Source organism: Pelophylax lessonae (genome assembly GCF_965119305.1).
Source record: "Pelophylax lessonae genome assembly, chromosome: 2".
NCBI classification, from domain to species: domain Eukaryota; kingdom Metazoa; phylum Chordata; class Amphibia; order Anura; family Ranidae; genus Pelophylax; species Pelophylax lessonae.
Window position 1 is genome coordinate 109,094,988 of NC_138769.1, and position 20,506 is coordinate 109,115,493.

The following is a 20,506-nucleotide window of genomic DNA, read 5'->3' on the forward strand; positions in this document are numbered from 1 at the left end:
CCCGTAGTTAGTAGACGGGATAACTTTTGCGCAAACCAATCAAAATACGCTTATTTACATTTTTTTTGCAAAAAATATGTATCAGAAAACAAATTGGCCTAAAATGTTAAAACATTTTGATTCTTAAATAAATTTTTTTGGGAATGTCATATAGCAGAAAGTGATAAATAATGTTTATTTTTTCAGAATTGTCACTCTTTTTGGTTTATAGCGCAAAAAAAAAAAAAAAATCACACAGGTGATCAAATACCACCAAAAGACTAAAGAAAGCTCTATTTGTGGGAAAAAAAGGACATCAATATTATTTGGGTACAGCGTCGCACGACCGCGCAATTGTCCATTAAAGTAATGCAGTCCTGAATCGCCAAATATGACCTGGTCATTAAGGGGGAAAATCTACCGGTCCAGAAGTGGTTAATGTGCTACATTCTTAGCTGTAATAGAGGAACACCATACATAAAGAACAAATAATAAAGGGTTCTGCAAAGAGTAGTAAGGTTGTGATCATAACACACACAGTAGTCCTTTTTCATCAGGGCGGTCAACTTGTTCCTCCAATTACCAAAATATCTTGACTTTAAAAGAGATGTATAGGGTAGTGGAAAAAAAATTATACTCGCCTAGGTGGATGCAGCATTGATCTGATGCTGCATATGTCCCCCCGCTGCTTCTAAAGCCCCTTTCACACGGACGACTTGTTGTGGCTTCCTGCTGCAGGAATGACCAGGTTATGCGATTAGTATCGGCTGTTTATCCCATTTAAACTAATGGTGGGCTGACAGCTGCTGCTGCTGATCGCAGGTAGCCACACGCAGAGCCCTCCATTCGTTTAAATAGGGTGAATGGCCAATGCTTATCGCATAACCCGTGGTCATTTCTGCAGCAAGAATACACAGATTCTTACCACAGGAATCCGGACAACGAACCGGCTGTGTGAAAGGGGTCTAAGAGAACTGAGCGATCGAAGACCGCTGATCGCTGGGTTCTCATTTTTAGAGAGCTGGTGACTGTAAGTCATCTGAGTGGCTCCTGAGTGTAAAGACGGAATCAATCCAGGGCTTGGACAAAAACGAGAGGGTTATGCGATTAGCATCAGCCGCTCCTCCCATTTAAACTAATGGTGAGTTGACAGCATCCGCTGCTGATCACTTGTAGCCGCACACAGAATGATTTGCTGTCATTCTGGGACAGATATCCAAGCCTGGACGCAGTCTTTCTCTTGTGAGTTGTAGTTTTCCAGCCAAGTTGTGATAAAAGCTCGGTTTCCTGCCAGCTAAAAACTGGGGTACAGCAGCTTCCAACAAACAAAAACATCCACATTTTTTGTTGCAACATGTATGCAATTAGTCCATGGGGCGCTATTCAAAATGAAAGCCACCACATGCCTCAATACATGTAATGTGCTTTGCCATAAAACACATAGATTTAAATCGGCTATCATTTTTAATTACAAAAAAAGCAGCAATGGTATATTCACACTATTGGTTCTCTAAAATATGATGTCTTTCTAATTCACTAAAACTGGTTATATTTTGCCGTTTGGTCCCTCTCTATTCCCCCCTTCCCCCCCCTTCTGTGGTGTTAGGTCAAGATGTCTTCTGATACCCTTGTGTAATTTACATACTTGCCTTACACTTGTTTTACGGGCGATGTTGCCCTTGTGTTTTCTTTTTGTTACTGTTATGCAAAAATTTAAATAAATACCTTTAAAAAAAAAAAAAAAAACTGGTTATATTTTTATAGGACCACCTGAGCCATCCTCTCCACCCCCCTGCCTTCTGGAATGTCAACATGAAGGAATATGTATCAATAATCAATGCCGCTGTACAGAATTCTACACAGGGGAGCTCTGCACAATAGGTATATCTATGTACTGTATATCCCATGGGATTGCTTATTATACTGTAAGTCTTCTGGTTTTAAAAGAGAATGTAAGTGAAAACCATGCTGAAAAAAATGACATTTTAGGAGACTCTTCTTAAGACATGTTCAGATTTAAAGACAGACAGACAGACAGGCAGACAGACAGATTTAAAGTGCATGTCCAGCCAAAAATGTTCTTTGTTGTTGGAAGGATTAGAACCCTGTGTTTTTACAGCTACCCATGGCTCTCTTATAGACAATTACTGTACACACTTACTGTACCCCCACCTACTCTGACAACCAGACAGAAAGTGAGAGGAACTCCACAAAAGCAACCAAGACTAAAGGGGAAGACTACAACCCCTCTGATGTTTTTATTGCTGTCGGCGTACCTGTTGCAGATTTTCCTTACTTCCTGTAAAATCGTTATCAGAGTGAGGGTAAATCTCTTTAATGGGGTCCCAGGTAGAATTAAAAAAACGTAAAAACCCAACAATGATTCTAATCCAATCTGATCTTTTTTTACTTTATTACAATTTTTACAGTTTTGTGAATGCAGGGAACTGGGCATAGGCAGGGCCGTCTTTAACACAAGGCAAAAGGGGCAGCTGCCCTGGGCCCAGTCATTGTTGTGGGGCCCAAAGCAGCTGCCCCTGGAGCCCACACTGCCCGCAAATAGTTAATAAGTGGATTCAGGAGGGCCCAAGAAAATGTTTGCCCAGGGTCCAATCATTAATAAAGATGACCCTAGGCATGGGGTTCCCTTTAACGTTCCTGAAGTTTTATGCATTATTGGGCATAGAGCTAGGCTTCAGTGATGTAACACAAAGTAACAATTATATAAATTCCCAGTATGGTGTTAGATCTAAGTGTAATCCCAGGGAGTGCGCTTCCTAGATTTTACTGCCTTGATAACACCAATAAGGCTGGGGGCACTCTCATTTCTTAGGAAGTAAACATATTTATTATTCCCTACCATGTCCCCTTTCCTGGTTAGAGTATATTAGCAGATTTTGTAAAAAAAATAGTCTGTTTCTATTTTTTTCATTATTTTTAAATTGTGTGCAGTCAACTCTTGTTGGGCTCAGAATCCCCTGATCCTGGTCTCTTAACATGCTAGCCTCCAACTGAAGAATGAGGGAGATTTCCTCTTACCAAAAGGTTTAAGGGTTCAAGAGAGACGACTCCCCTGGGGGCCCTGCTTAGTTCACTGGGAAGCGCCACCTTTTGGCTGCATATGAAAATACAAGATATTTGTATGCAACATTTCATATTTACACGAAGGGGTCATTCCTAATAGAGAGCGGATATTGCTTTCTACACTGAGTTATACTTTGCAGTACTGCTGCATATCCTAACCTGCCCTTTTATAAATGCAGCCTAATGCAGCTGAGGGAACTCTGCTGTGATTGGAGAAAAGGTGATCATATGACTTTGACATTACTTTTTTTTTTAAGTTCCATTAATTTAAGTTATTTTGTTTAGTAATCTGCCAACTTTAGAGTCCCCATACCTGGCAGAATACTAAACACATCTACAAAGTACATTGCAGTTTTTTTTCTGTTCTTAAAGCAGTGGCCACACTGCTGAATTTTAAATGGACCCCTGTAAAGAAGGAATGTTTTTAAACGTTTAATGCTTATAAATACTAATATATATATATATATATATATATATATATATATATATATATATATATACAGTATCTCACAAAAGTGAGTACACCCCTCACATTTTTGTAAAAAAGTTTTATATCTTTTCATGTGACAACACTGAAGAAGTCACACTTTGCTACAATGTAAAGTAGTGAGTGTACAGCTTGTATCACAGTGTATATTTGCTGCCTCCTAAAAAAAACTCAACACACAGCCATTAATGTCTAAACCCCTGGCAACAGAAGTGAGTACACCCCTAAGTAAGAATGTCGCAATTGGGCCCAAAGTGTCAATATTTTGTGTGGCCACCATTATTTTCCAGCACTGTCTTAACCCTCTTGGGCACAGAGTTCACCAGAGCTTCACAGGTTGCCACTGGAGTCCTCTTCCACTCCTCCATGATGACATCACGGAGCTGGTGAATGTTAGAGACCTTGCGCTCCCCCACCTTCTATTTGAGAATGCCCCACAGATGCTCAATAGGGTTTAGGTCTGGAGACATGCTTGGCCAGTCCATCACCTTTACCCTCAGCTTCTTTAGCAGGGCAGTGGTCATCTTGGAGGTGTGTTTGGGGTCATTATCATGTTGGAATATTACCCTGCAGCACAGTCACCGAAGGGAGGGGATCATGCTCTGCTTCAGTATGTCACAGTACATGTTGGCATTCATGGTTCCCTCAATGAATTGTAGCTCCCGAGTGTACACTCATGCAGCCCCAGACCATGACACTCCCACCACCATGCTTGACTTTAGGCAAGACGCACTTATTTTGAGGGGACAGCAAATTTACACTGTTATACAAGCTGTATACTCAATACTTTACATTGTAGCAAAAGTGTAATTTCTTCAGTGTTGTCACATAAAAAGATATAAAAAAATATTTAGAAAAATGTAAGGGGTGTACTAATTTTTGTGAGATACTGTATATAAACTGAACAAAATTATAAACGCAACGTTTTTATTTTTTCCCCCATTTTTCATGAGCTGAACTTAAAGATCTAAGACTTTTTCTTTGTACACAAAAGGCCTATTTCTCTCAAATATTGTTCACAAATCTGTCTAAATCTGTGTTAGTGAGCACTTCTCCTTTGCTAAGATAATCCATCCACCTCACTGGTGTGGCATATCAAGATGCTGATTAGACAGCATGATTATTGCAAAGGTGTGCCTTAGGCTGGCCACAATAAAAGGCCACTCTAAAATGTGCAGTTTTATCACACAGCACAATGCCACAGATGTCGCAAGTTATGAGGGAGCGTGCAATTGGCATGCTGACTGCAAGAATGTCCACCAGAGTTGTTGCCCGTGAATTGAATGTTCAATTCTCTACCACAAGTCGCCTCCAAAGGCGTTTCAGAGACATCCAACCTGCCTCACAACCGCAGACCACGTGTAACCACACCAGCCCAGGACCTCCACATCCAGCATCTTCACCTCCAAGATCGTCTGAGACCAGCCACCAGGACAGCTGCTGCAACAATCGGTTTACATAACCAAAGAATTTCTGCACAAACTGTCAGAAACTTTCTCAGGGAAGCTCATCTCTGCATGTTCGTTGTCCTCACTGGGGTCTCGACCTGACTGCAGTTCGCCGTCGTAACCAACTTGGGTGGGCAAATGCTCACATTCAATGGTGTCTGGAACTTTGGAGAGGTGTTCTCTTCACGGATGAATCCCAGTTTTCTTAGATCTTTGAGTTCAGCTCATGAGAAATGGGGGCAAAAAGAAGTGTTGCGTTTATAATTTTGTACAGTATATATACAGTATACAGTCAGGTCCATATATATTGGGAAATTGACACAATTCTAATCTTTTTGGATATATACACCACCACAATGGATTTGAAATTAAACAAACAAGATGTGCTTTAACTGCAGACTTTCAGCTTTAATTTGAGGGTATTTACATCCAAATCAGATGAAATGTGTAGGAATTACAACAGTTTGTATATGTGCCTCCCACTTTTTAAGGGACCTTAAAGTAATGGGACAATTGGCTGCTCAGCTGTTTCATGGCCAGGTGTGTGTTATTCCCTCATTATCCCATTTACAAGGAGCAGATAAAAGGTCCAGAGTTCATTTCAACTGTGCGGTTTGCATTTGGAATCTGTTGCTGTCAACTCTCAATATGAGATCCAAAGAGCTGTCACTATCAGTGAAGCAAGCCATCATTAGGCTGAAAAAACAAAACAAACCCATCAGAGAGATGGCAAAAACATTAGGTGTGGCCAAATCAACTGTTTTGAACATCCTTATAAAGAAAGAACGCACCGGTGAGCTCGGCAACACCAAAAGACCCGGAAGACCACAGAAAACAACTGTGGTGGATGACTGAAGAATAATTTCCCTGGTGAGGAAAACACCCTTCACAACAGTTGGCCAGATCAAGAACATCTAAATAAGCCTTCACAGTTCTGGACCAACATCCAAAGCATACCACTTCATCAGTGAAGCATGGTGGTGGTAGTGTCATGGCATGGGCATGTATGGCTGCCAATGGAACTGGTTCTCTTGTATTTATTGATGATGTGACTGCTGACAAAAGCAGCAGGATGAATTCTGAAGTGTTTCGGGCAATATTATCTGCTCATATTCAGCAAAATGCTTCAGAACTCATTGGATGACGCTTCACAGTGCAGATAGACAATGACCCGAAGCATACTGCAAAAGCAACCAAAGAATTTTTAAGGGAAAGAAGTGGAATGTTATGCAATGGCCACCTGCACCTGACCTGAATCCGATTGAGCATGCATTTCACTTGCTGAAGACAAAACTGAAGGGAAAATGCCCCAAGAACAAGCAGGAACTGAATACAGTTGCAGTAGAGGCCTGGCAGAGCATCACCAGGGATGAAACCCAGCGTCTGGTGATGTCTTTGCATTCCAGACTTCAGGCTGCAATTGACTGCAAAGGATTTGCAACCAAGTATTAAAAAGTGAAAGTTTGATTTATGATTGTTAATCTATCCCATTACTTTTGGTCCCTTAAAAAGTGGGAGGCACATATACAAACTGTTGTAATTCCTACACCATTCACCTGATTTGGATGTAAATACCCTCAAATTAAAGCTGAAAGTCTGCAGTTAAAGCACACATTGTTTCATTTCAAATCCATTGTGGTGGTGTATAGAGCCAAAATGATTAAAATTGTGTCGATGTCCCAATATTTATGGACCTGACTGTATGTGAGAAATGTGAAGGTGCGCTAATTCTTACTCATAATAAATAAACACATTTTACACATATATGAGTTAAAGTGGACATGGCTTTTCAAAAACCATGATCAAGTCAGTAATAAAAACTTTGTACTGGGATACAAAATGTATGGGACTTTAAAAATAAAAAAGAACCAAAACAATGTGCACAAAAACAAATGGTGATGAGTACTCAATCAATCGTTGTGCTGAGAGCTGAAACAAAGTGCTCAAAGTCCAAAATGAAAGAAAATGAATGTGTAGATACTGTGAAAGGAAAGTTCATAAAGGATTCTGGCAGCGATGGAATGGTGAGCAGTAGTTCCACACAACTGACACCCTCAGGTATTACATGCAACCCCACGGTGCTCACACAAATAGATGGCTGCTTACCAGACTCCAGTGCAGGTATATACTGTATCAATCAGCTAAGCCGCGCTGAGTACATCAGATGATGACGGCCGCCACAAATACTGACACAAGACCTCCCACTGGTAAAGCCAAGCCAGATTTGAATCAGTGTGGATGGATGTCTCCAAACTGGATGGGCTGAGCCTCAGTGCATACATCAGATGCTAACACCTCCCTCAGACACTGGGCTCCTCACAGATGAAACCGGACATTCCAAATTTGGCACAGCATAGCATAAGTAACAAAATCGGCCAATAGTGCATTATCCTTAAAACCTTTATTGAAATTAAAAAATATTGCACTTACATAAGATTGGAATGGTCACAGCTTGAAAGTACATGTATGCCACAGGAGAGCTTGACCGCCTGCAGCGCGGACCAAGCAGCGTGACAGTACATGGTTTTTGGAATAACTCATTAATGTGTAATATTTGTTTATTTATTATGAGTAAAAATTAGCGCACCTTCACATTGCTCACATCTCTAATTTCCCAAGGTTCAGGGAATTTCAGGTGCCGCTTCTTCACCCCAGGTCTAGTGCATCTATTCTCCATACACCATATATACAGTATACACAAAACTGCAACATATTACTCTTAAAGAGACCCCTTTATCTAACAATGGCAATTTCAATGTACTTTTCCTTTTCAGAAAACTTTTGTCCACCCAGGAATGTTTGTGATCACAGCAGTATATGTTATGAATTTGAAAGAATTCTGCTTGGCATGTATGGTTATTCAAAGGAACTTTGCGACAATACATCTGTAAATGGCAAGTATTGCTAAATCTTTATGAAGACCAACTGATTCAATTTTTGGTGGGCATCAGTTTTTATACCTATTTAGCTGATTTTTTTTTTTCAAACATTCTTTATTTAGTTGAAAGTTTCATCAGAACAAGAAAAGGCAGTTAAGAACCACATAAAATAACAAACAATTTGAAACAAGCTATGAAAATACACAAGGCAGCTGACCCCATGCTATAATCCAAGCATGCAAAATGCAATGACAGATAATACAGCAAGGAGTAGCTGTATACTTTGGTGTATTGTGTTCAGTGAAGCCACTCAAATTTTTACATTTTATAAGTGGGGAAAAAGCCTTAGGTTATAGGAATTGGGTTTGGGAATGGAGGAAGGGGTGGAGGTGAGGACTCCAACCTAAGGAGGTATGGGTTATTAGGAAAAAAGGGGGGGGGGGGTCGGGGAGGAGGGGAACTAGACTCTTGAATACATTTGTTGAAATTTGGAGGAGCATTTTAATTCTTCCCAATAATACAATTTCTTAGTATGGTCTGCTGATTTATCCCTGAGGGCTGCAGTGAGGTCTTCCATAGTTTAGATATCATTCACCCTGGCGAACCACTGTTGAAGTGTCAGTGGTACAGATTGTTTACAGGTACTGGGAATGCATGCCCTGGCAACATGTAATGGATGAAGTAACAAGGATATTTGTATCTTTTCCGTGGCATGGGCGTAAGCTTGAGAAGGATGGTGGCCAGGTTATCAGTCAGATAGAATCCTGTAAGTTGCCTTACTATCCAGGGTTTTAGAAAAGGACAATCCCAGAAGGTATGTAAAATGAGAGCCTGAATGTGTTCCATAATGCCAACAAATAGGACTGTGGAAAGAGCTTGGACTGACGGGGTCCTATTCCACCTGGCCACCATCTTGTATGAGATCTCCTGATATTTATTACAAATGGAGGCTTTAGGGGCAAAGAACAATATTCTACTCTTTTGGTCTTCTGTTAATGTGACCTGAAGGTCCTTTATTATTTATTAAGAAATCCAGGGTCAGCTCGTGAGTGTGCAGTCACAAGAGTTTGGTAAGAAAAGGATAGACAGTGTTGCATGGCCTGGGGTCCCAACAAACATCCTCAAAAGATGCCAATTTTCTCAGAAATTGGTATGGTTTAGGGAGAGAATGAAGGAAATAGGATAATTGGTATTGGCACCAAGCATTGTGCTCAGTAGCATTGAAAGCCTCAGAAATAGAGGAACATTTGTTCCACTCCTGGGATAATAAGACGTTTAACTGATATTTAAGCTCCAGTGGCAAGGACTGCTAGCAGCAGTTTTTGTTTCACTACAAGGTTATGCCACATTTTTCACTCATGCAGTTGCTACTTCCCTATAACGCATTAAAGTCTAGGAAATATCTATCAGGTGAGTGTGACACTATAATGGTGTGGCATTGTAATGTTTTGGGCAGTTTGGTGGAACTTACATTTTAAACCAACAAAAAATCAAGTCACAAAAGTTCAATATATATATATATATATATATATATATATATACTGTATATATATACACACATACACACATATATATATACATACATACACACACACATATATATATATATATATATATACATATATACATATACAGGTGCATCTCATAAAATTAGAATATCATTGAAAAGTTATTTTTTATTTCAGTAATTCAATGCAAAAAGTTTTTTATATAGATGCGTTACACGTTACACACAGAGTGATATATTTCAAGCATTTCTTTCTTTTAATTTTGAGTATTATGGCTTACAGCTAATAAAAACACAAAACTCTGTATCTCAGAAAATTAGAATATTACATAAGACCAATAAAAAAAAAAGGTTTTTAATACAGAAATGTTGGCTTACTGAAAAGTAAGTCCATGTACAGTATAGCAAGCACTCTATACTTGGTCAGGGCTCCTTTTGCATGAATTACTGCATCAATGCATTGTGCCATAGAGCTGTTCAGCCTGTGGCACTGCTGAGATGGTATGGGAGCCAGGTTTTTTTGATAGTGGCTTTCAGCTCATCTGCATTGTTGGGTCTGGTGTCTCTCATCTTCCTCTTGACAATACTCTACAGATTCTCTATGGGGTTTAGGTCAGGCTAGTTTGCTGGCCAATCGAGCACAGGGATACTATGATCATTAAACCAGGTATTGGTACTTTTGGCAGTGTGGGCAGGTGCCAAGTCCTGTTGAAAAATGAAATCAGCATCTCCATAAAGCTGTCAGCAAAGGAAAGCATGAAGTGCTCTAGAATTTCCTGGCAGAGGGCCTTGCTGATTTTGGACTTGATAAAACACAGTGGACCAACGCCAGCAGATGACATGGCTTCCCAAATCATCACAGAATGGACAATTTAGCATTTAATTTGAAAATCAAGGTACCAGAGTCTGGAGGAAGAGTGGAGAGGCACAGAATCCAAGTTGCATGAGGTCCAGTTTGAAGTTTCCACAGTCCGTGATGATTTGGGGAGCCATGTCATCTGCTGGTGTTGGTCCACTGTGTTTTATCAAGTCCAAAGTCAGCGCAGCCCTCTAGCAAGAAATTCTAGAACACTTCATGCTTTGCTCTGCTGACCAGCTTTATGGAGATGCTGATTTAATTTTCCAGCAGGACTTGGCAACTGCCCACACTGCCAAAAGTACCAATACCTGGTTTAAAGAGCATGGTATCACTGTGCTTGATTGGCCAGCAAACTCACCTGACCTAAACCCCATAGAGAATCTGTGGGGTATTGCCAAGAGGAAGATGAAAGACACCAGACCCAACAATGCAGATGAGCTGAAGGCTGCTATCAAAAAAAACCTGGGCTTCCATAACACCTCAGCAGTGCCACAGGTTGATCGTCTCCATGCCACGCTGCATTGATACAGTAATTCATGGTCCCTGACCAAGTATTGAGTTCATACTATACTGTAAATGGACTTATGTTTCAGTAAGCCAACATTTCTATATTAAAAATACTTTTATTTTTTCTATTGGTCTTATGCAATATTCTAATTTTGTGTTTTCACTAGATGTAAGCCATAATCTTCATGTAGCACTGCCCCCTTGAGGACTTCTGAATAACACACTTTTGGGTCTCCCTGGGTTACCGTTAGCAACATTCACAGATTAACACTTTACTTCTTTGGCTCAGCCAATGTTCAGTCCAGGGGTATGCAGTTGTTTTTGGTGTTTAATTTTAAATAGGGATGGGAGAAGGGAATAGTGGGATACTCCAAATAGAACTATTCACAATGGATGAGGACTCCTATCTGAAGATGCAGCCAGGCTGCAGATTCACCTTGCCACTAGATGAATTTAGGTTAAGTCTCTGTTCAGACGACTCAGTTAGGTAGATTATCTTTGGGATAACTGCCTGGTATCCCCTTTCACTCCACAGACTGACACCCATTCCTCTTCGGTCCATCTTACACCGGGGTGGCCCCCCTCAAGTCAGGCCCCTAGACACGATCCCATGTACTCACAATACTGTTTTTAGAGGGTCTCCAGTGCCTCTACCCCTCCAGTCAGTTCTTCTGGACCTCTGGGTTCTGTTCCTTTCCTCTGGTCCCCAGGCTGACTGCCTGTGACCACATGCCACTGCTACGGAGGAGGCAGCCGCCACCCTCCCTCTGGGACTCTGCTCACCAGCCAAAGACCCCCGCAGCACATGTGCTCCTGGCTTTTATACAGCTTCCCATAATGCACTGAGACAGCCAGTCTCTACCAATCACTGGGACTGTATCAAGGCCTGTGCACTCATTGGTTAGGTTTCCTCCCACTGTCCATCATGCTTTCCTATTTTACCAGTGTGGAAACACTATCTAGACTCAATGAATCACTACTGAACACACTGAGCAGACCTAACTCACAGATCCTGCTCTCTAGTAGGGAAAAAGCAATATAGATTTTCCTGCTGCTCCTCTGATAGGCAGACAGAGCCAAAAACTTTACTCTTTCACTAGCACCTACCTAGGAGGGCGATACATTCAAAATTTAAAGAAAGAAATGCTTGAAATATATCACTCTGTGTGTAACACATCTATATACAATATATGAGTTTCACTTTTTGAATTACTGAAATAAATGAACTGTTTGATGATATTCTAAGTTTATGAGATGCACCTGTGTATATATATATTTGTTAAAGAACAACCTGCCTCCCCCTTGCCATGCTACCTTTACTACTTTCAAATGATATGCTTTTGGTAGAGCTGGCCTTGAAAAATTATTTAGAGAAGTTAAATATTATGTCATGTGTGAGATGGACGATTCATATGACCTAGTTGATATATTGTGACCCCTGGCACCTATTGTGTGGCCCTCTGTTTCCTGAATCATGTTCCCAGTCTTCAACAAATCCCCCAGCATGTTTGCAGTCTTTGAATATCTCAGATCTCTGTAGCATTACAACAGAAATTTATGTGAGGCCTTTTGGTGATGTCAGGGGCCATATATTCCCCCTTGATCAAGAAAATTAACCACAACTGATCTATCTATCTATCTATCTATCTATCTATCTATCTATCTATCTATCTATCTATCTATCTATCTATCTATCTATCTATCTATCTATCTATCTATCTATCTATCTATCTATCTATCTATCTATCTATCTATCTATCTATCTATCTATCTATCTATCTATCTATCTCATTAATCTCTATATTTCACTCATTTGTTCACCATAACTTATGTCAAATGCTATCATTTCTTATGTCCCTCTAGCGAATACTCCACAGGCTACTGTTCAGTGTGTGAACAATGGTAGTAGTTTAACTTTTGGACCTATCAGACTTCAAAATTGTGATGAAAATCTGGAGACACTTGCTAACAAGGTAAGTGTCCAAAAGCAACATATTAGGGTGAAAAAACATACACATAGAGTATTTTTATGGGGAATTCAGTTTGTTTTTCAATTGGAGCATTAATTAGTCTTTTTCAAGCTGGGATTTGTTTTAAAGTACAACTATAGGCAACACTTGTTTTTTTAATTTTGGCTAGATTAAGGAAGGGTTTTACCTCTGTCAGATTTTTTTCGCCATTTGTGTCCTATTGCAGAGATTTCCCTTAATTTCTTGTCCCACAGCCAGACAGGAAGTGAGAGGAAATTCCTGCAAATTGAGGGAATTCCTTGGGGACCCCCAGATCACCAGAACAACAAGATGGGGCACCCCCACACTACCATTGTGATGTATGTGCCAATCTTAATGAGACTCTACTAAACAGATGGATTGGGCAAAGAGGTTCAGTAGAATACCTTCAGCGTCATAAGACCTCATGCCACTGGACTTTTTCCTATGGGGTTTTCTAAAAGACCGGCAACTGTTGATGAATTAAGAGTAGCCATTGAAAGAGAATGCACCCAAATAGCAAACTAAGTTATTCTCAATGTTTTTGATTCTATTGCTTTGCATTATCAGCAATGTTTGGACCACAATGGTCATTGGTTTGAGAACATACTGTATATGTATAAAAAGTAGATTTATGTATTTTATTAAAACAAAAAAAATGAAAGTGAATTGTATGGTAGAAAATACGGACTTAGGAATCATTCAAATTGTGTATACATTTTTGGTACACTCTGTATATGTGTGGAAACCACACTGTCTTATCAAGGCCCCTATAGTGTGGTCCAAGATATAGTTTATGAGAACCTCCATATAGGAGAATTTAAACCAATAGACAGTGGTGGCTGGTGTATTGGGGGTGCAGGAGTGCCGCCCCCTATCCATGTGTCCGGCCCCCTAATCTACATGCGGGGCGATGGACACATGGAGTTCAATGGGGCTTTTTTTTTTTTAGCCATGTGACTAGAGCCAGAGGCTCTCACAGGCTAAAAAAAAAGGGTGGACTCGGGGCGCAGAGCAGTGCCCCCCAAGTCCACCCACTTGTGTGACAATAGCGAATGAATATTCATTATTGTCACATGGATCCGCCTCTTGGCCAATCAGGAAGCGGGTCCTGAGACCTGTTTCCTAATTGGCCGAAAGTAGAAGCCATGCCATTGGGCATGGAGGAGGAGACGCTTCTACTGAGGGGGAAAAAGCCGAAGCTGAAGTTGCCACCGCCTCTACTAAGGGTAAGTGAGCCGTGGGGGGGTCCAGGGTCCTGGGGGGTGGGGTCCGGGGGCCTGGTGTGTGGCCTGGTCGGGGCTAGGGGGGGTGTATGGTGCAGTCCGTCTGCCGCCCCCCTGGCCCATGGAGCACCAGCCGCCACTGCCAATAGATAACTTAAAGTTATGCTAAAGGCAGCCCATTCCTCCTTAAAGGTGAAGGGGCATTTCAGCTCAGTGGCTGGCTTGTCTGACACTTCTGTGATTGTTAGTACACAAAGCATACTGGCTTAGTGATTATCACTTCTGCCTTGCACACTTGGGCTCCTGGTTTGAACCCTGACCAGAACACTATCTGCATGGGTTTGTATGTTCTCCCTCTGCTTGCATGTGTTTCCTCTGGGTACTCCAGTTTCTTTACACACTCCAAAGACATGCATGAAGGTTTATTGGCTCAACTGAGTGTGCCCAAGATGACTGCCTCATCCCCAAAGCACTTTGAGTCCCCAGGGAGAAAGGAGCTATGAAAATACAGATAACATTTACTGTTTTCTAACTAAAAGATACATTATTATCTGTGACACTTTGAAGGATATGCCACTTGTATGTGAGGCCCCAAAAATCTACTAGTTTGACAACTGCTGTTAGAAGTCTTTCTTCTTGTTCATGACTTTGTTGTTCAATGTGATTACAATCTGATTACAATGTGATATAAACTTTTAACCTGCATGCCTTCCTCACTTAGACACAAATAGACACAGAAAATGCCAAGAATGTGTCAGCCACCACTCAGATCCTGACTTCAGATCCTGGAAATCTGCAGGCAGAGAACATCACAAATGCACTTAGGATTCTGAATAGGTTACTGACTCTACCGAACACTACGGAAGAAGTATGTAAAACCTTCTTGTTTTGTTTTCTAGATATTCCTTTAAAGTGAACCTGATCTGATTTAAAAAAAAAATTCTTCTTTCCAAGTTAGTTAGGATCCAGAGCTTTCTGCCACTAAACCCAAGCCCTATCAATAACATGTCAAAAATTAAAACCACAGCGGACAGAAGAGGCTCTAGCATTATTCAGTTCAGTAATAGGAGTAGGGCCTGATTTCAAACTGGAGAGAAGTCAAAATCCAGTGATCAAGCTGCCAGTCGCCTTCATGAAGAACCCCTTTGTGTTTCTTTATGACCAAGCTAGGAACAGAAGCAGATCCATCCTAGCCTTGCCAGCTTGCCTCTCCTCTTATTTGGGAACTGCAGGATGTCATGCCAATGCATGGAATCCCTGTAGTCCCATAGGCAGATTGATGCTGCTATGCTCCCCACCCAGCCATTCCGCCGCTTGTGTTAACAATGGCTCATTAATGCGAAAGGGATCCTAGGATCTGTGACATCAGCAGAAGTCACAAAATCTCTCATATTCAGTCTCTGCCGTTGGTACTGGAGGTACGCGGGACCTAAAGGTCACTTGAAAAATATAAAAAATAAGGTGTTGAGATCGTCGTTTATTTCAATTAGAAAGTATGGTGTAGAAAGATTTTAAGTTTGTAATATTATAATGTACTGTCCTTTGAGTTTGCAGATACTTTATGCTTTAGTATTGTTACTCTTGCTTTATAAAAATAGGAGTGTTATTCAGTTAATTATGTGATTCTCAATCAGTAGCTGACTGTGATATAACCTTTGGCAGAGGCTGTGTGTCAGAAAACTCATGTAGTCTGAACACTCTCAGCATTATACACTCTCCTGAACATGAATGCAGTATACATATTACACTGACAAAAGTTATTTAAAGAGGACCAACGGATTTCTGTCAGGTTTTAGTTGTTAGCATGTGAAAAAATAAATCTGTTGTCCACATAGAAAGATAGGGGGGAATACTCCAAGTGGCCAAAGTCAGCAAAAAAATAAGTATAGTTTCTAATTAGGGTTGCATATATACCAGTTTCTTACCTGCAAGTTCGAGTACCGACTAGGATGCCATCTCATCCCTTTAAACCAGGACACATATTAATTACACAGGTTCTAAGGCTAATATAATGCACATAAGGTACGGGTGAGTTTAATTACCCCCTTACTCAGCCACAGAACCTGTGTAATTAATGTGTGTCCTGGTTTAAAGGGATGAGGTGGCAACCCTAGGACCGATACTTTTGGTCAAGTACTCGCTAATACCGAGTACAAATACCTTTGCGGTACGATTTGAGCCCATACAAAATGAATGGGCTCAAATCACACTGCAAAGTATCGCATCGCATATTATTTGAACCAGGAATGAGGTGTCCGAATCGCATGTGGTTTCATATTCCATCCAGCCTGAAGTCAATATGACAAGCTTGGGTTCACACAGGAGCGGTGGGGGAAACTGCATGTGATTCGGACAGGAATCACACCGCTTTCCGGTACAAATCACATGCGACTCTTTGGAGTGCTATTTAGCTTATTCATTTTGTATTGGCTCAAATCGGACAACAAAGGTATCGGTTTCAGGTGTCAGAGCATTTTCACGAGTACTTGTGCAAATGCTTAGTATTAGCACTGATATTGGTATCGGTGCAACCCCAGTTCTAGTTATTGCCCTATTTATCGAAGACTAAATATAAAAGTAAAAGAGACATAAACCTAGTGTGCCATTTATTTATTAACCCAGTGGAAAGTCCATGAAAACACAAAACAATGTACCGTATTTTTTGGCGTATAAGACGGCTGGGCGTATAAGACGACCCCCCTAGTACATGATCTACCGGTAATACTTATACTTAGGTTACCTTGGAGATATTATACTCGGCGTATAAGACGACCTTCCATTTTTGGGGGATTTTTTTGAGGTTCAAAAGGAGTCTTATACGCCAGAAAATACAGTATACAGTATATTTTTACAACATTGTAGATTGCAATTGTGGTTGTAGCTTTTTCATTTTCTTTTATGTTGCTTAGTTGCCCATAGTGCCCACATGTGGGTTGAGTCTTCAGCTACTTGAGCCTTCCAAACCAAATGTTTCCAGTTCCTAACTGATTTCCAGTTATGTGTACAAATATAACTCTTTCATTCTATTCCTCAGGTGGGCCAGTCTGCAGTTGCCACTGTTAGCCAAATTCTAAATGCTAACGAAAGAGAATTTAAAGATGATGAAGTACAAGTAAATGAAGCAGAAACGTATGATATCCTCTATATAAGTTTGTATTGCCAGTGCACTTTATTGGGTGTAAACTAAGGAAAGTTGGTATTTGTTTGCAAAAACAGTTACAGTATATGGTCACGTGACTATCACAGCTGTGCAGAGATTATTCGTTGCATGAAACCTTCTGCTAGCTGCTGGGAAGCTAGAATAAAGAAATTGTTTATGAGGACTCGTCGCAACTAGGTTTTTGCAAGAATTTAATACTTATTCTTAAATTAATATAATTGCATGAGTTTACTTACGTATAAAATATTTATATTTTACCATTACTTTTTTACTTACTGAGCATAAGATTGTCTCTCAGGGCTGAGGTGCCCTGAGTTGTTGCAATCTCAGCTGCTAGACCCAAGCTGCTAACATGCTGTCTCCCAGCTCCGCCCGGCAGACTCCATTTTGCTCAGCAGGGATCGATACGCCAATCCCCACTGAGCAGGCGGATGAAAGCTCCGTCTCCGCTCTGTGTGCAGAAACAGACCTGTCAGATCCCCGCTTTCCTCTATGGGGAATCGGATGAAAACAGACCACCTGTCCATTTTCATCTGATCCTATCTGATCCGATCCTCCAGACGGATGGAAAATAGGGTTTCCGTCTGTCTGGATTTCACAGACAGAATCGGATCGGAGAGCAGCGGGTGTCAGAGGACATGTCACCACTGACATCCGCTGCCCTATAGAGGTGCATGGAGCATCCGATCAGGTCAGCCTGAAAAAACTGAAAGGCGGAACGGATCGGAAAGCCCGTGTGAAAGGGGCCTAAGAGTGCATAACATTATTAAATATCAGAAACCCATAGATGACTGCTAGAGGCCAGAAGACAACAGCATATGGTAAGTCAGCTGTCAGGGCACCAACTGTCATATTTAGGGGTGAACTCACCTCGGAGAGTCAGTCTGAAAAAACTTAAGGGAGAAAGCAAAAGCCCAAGGAAGGAAGGCCCAAGAAGTAATTACACAGCAAGCCCTACAGGGACAGTGCTACATTATGGCGCTTTTCCACTTTCATTTAATAAATGTTTGGGATTTTGAAACCTCATAACTGAAGAAAGATAAAACTTGATCGATTGCTTCTGTATGATTTACTGCGGTTTTCATCTCAAAATTGTGCTTTTTAGTTGCTTTATTTACGAAGTCTGTGTAAATTGTATTTAATTTTTTTAGACTTTGAGATTGACTTTTTCTTCATGTGTTTTTTTTCCCCCTCACAACAGTCTAACAAGACACATGGAGGCATATTCTCTGAATGTCCTCAATGACACTTTCTCAGTGGTGCAGCCAAGCGTTGCAGTTGAAAAACGTACTCTATCTGCAAGAAATCAAAATGGAATTCAGTTCATGTCAATAAAAGGTCTAGTAGATGAGTGCTACATAGAAGACACATGCATGTTAAATGTCTGCAATATTCCAAAGTACACCAAGTAATAGTCCATTTTAGTACTAGTAACTAGTAGAATCAGCTACCTCTGTTTTCCTCTCTACAGTTTCATGGCAGCCATCCTGAACAAAGGTGGTTTGGTTAGGTGAATAGATGTCAAGAAAGTAGTGATTCCTTTTTAAAGCCACCTTTAATTTTTCTAAATCTAAAGGTGAATTTTCAGACTCCAACAGGCACCTCTTCCTAACAGCTAATAGACTGCTATGGCAATTGTTACACATTTTAGTTTGATTCCGAATGCTTTAGTATATGTATTATTTCCACATGAGTTTTTTCAGTCATGTGACTGTTATTTGTTGCTCTCATTGAAAAGCTGGACGATCAAAGACCAGGAAATTCAGTTGAATGATCCTGGACCAGGAAACCCAGCAGAAGAACCCTTAGTAGATGTAATGGTTAGTCCAACACTGAATGAAACATTATTAGCAATGATAAAATAAATGTAGCGGTACCCCCAAAAGGGCCACAGGATGATGATAACTTACAATAGCACAGTCACTGCACACTCCCTGATAGCTGCAGCCAGTGCTGGCACAAGGTCACCTGGTGCCCAGGGGGAAAATGGCAAAGTGCGCCCCCCCCTCAATTATTATGAAACATTCAGTGTCAATTCAAAACCAGTTTCTGCAATAAAAACCCCCCAGCATTGGTGCCAGTTTCTGCAACACTGCCAGTGGTCGCTGATGCATTGGTAATCAGTAGAGTTGGGCGAACAGTTTAGCCTGAGCATGAGTTCGGGCTGAACATTGGGGGAAGACTGCGCTGCACAGTACATTCTGCTACCTAATTGGGCAAAGCTTTAGGGCGCAGTAAAAGCTGGTTGTTAAGGAGAGGGGCCGGGCAGTCATCAGCTGAATACATTTAAAAAACAAAAAAAAATGGCCTGCCCCCCAGTCAGGTCATGGATTTTAAGGGGAACCCCATGCCAAAACTGAAAACGACAAACGTTGTGGGCCCCCCCCGAAATCCATACCAGACCCTTATCTGAGTATGCAGCCTGGCAGATCAGGAAAGGAGGGGGGGGGGGGGGCGAGCGAGCCCTTCTGGACCATACCAGGGCACATGCCCTCAACATGGGGGGTGGGTTCTTTGGGGTAGGGGGCTCTGCACTCCCCATCCCAAAGCACCTTGTCCCTATGTTGATGGAGAAGAGGCCTCATCCCCACAACCATAGCCAGGGGTTTTAGGGGTATGTAAGCAGGGGGCTTATCGCACTCTAGATCCCGCCCCCCCATGTGAATATATATGGGGTAGTACCCCTACCCATTCACCAAAAAAGTGTCAAAAATTAATAAAAACACATAGACATTTTTTGACATCCAATTATAAAAAACAAAACAAAACAAAAAAACAGTGTCCCCCAATGTAAATCCATCATCAATCAAGTCACCCGCCGTACCTGAAAAAGAACAAAGAAAACGCTCCCACCGCCCATGAAGGCTGGCCGCCTACTGCCTCCTCTGCCATCTGACAGTTCTTATATGGGTAAGGGTGGGGCCACCTGGTGGCACTGCCCCCTTGTGACAATACTGACCCAAAATGCACCGGTCTGTGATGTCACAAGGTGGGCAGTGCCGCCAGCTGACGTCGCCCAAATATATGAGAAAATATATAAATAGACATGCCCAATTGAGGAAGAGACAACATAGAGATCTCCTCTTGAAATCAATAATGAAAATTGGAAAGTGGGTGAAACTCGACAAGGGTAGTTGCCTCCCAAAAAACTTCTTATATAAAAACAGGTAGGTGAATCTAAAATTATAACCCATAGCAGGAATAGTTGTCCATTCAAAAAGGGGGGAAGCTGTATGATGGACAATATCGTATACCAAATCCAGTTTGGCCACAATACAAATTGTTACACCCCAAGTGTACAAGTGATGGATAACTGTATTTGTAGCCCCCCCCCCCTCCCGCTACAGCCTGGACCTCAATGAATATGCAGCAGACTCCAGCT

At 41.3% G+C, this 20,506-nt stretch overlaps 1 protein-coding gene across 1 annotated transcript in view; it reads left to right on the forward strand.

Annotated features, from left to right (window-relative positions):
- ADGRG7 (adhesion G protein-coupled receptor G7) overlaps positions 1 to 20,506 on the forward strand; it is a gene marked incomplete at both ends in the record, with an annotated part of 90,302 nt that overhangs the window by 29,961 nt on the left and 39,835 nt on the right. Inside the window, 6 exon segments of the mRNA XM_082247968.1 lie at positions 1,744 to 1,860; positions 7,773 to 7,892; positions 12,614 to 12,723; positions 14,686 to 14,832; positions 16,999 to 17,093; positions 18,326 to 18,467. Coding sequence (XP_082104094.1) covers positions 1,744 to 1,860; positions 7,773 to 7,892; positions 12,614 to 12,723; positions 14,686 to 14,832; positions 16,999 to 17,093; positions 18,326 to 18,467 — 731 coding nt within the window.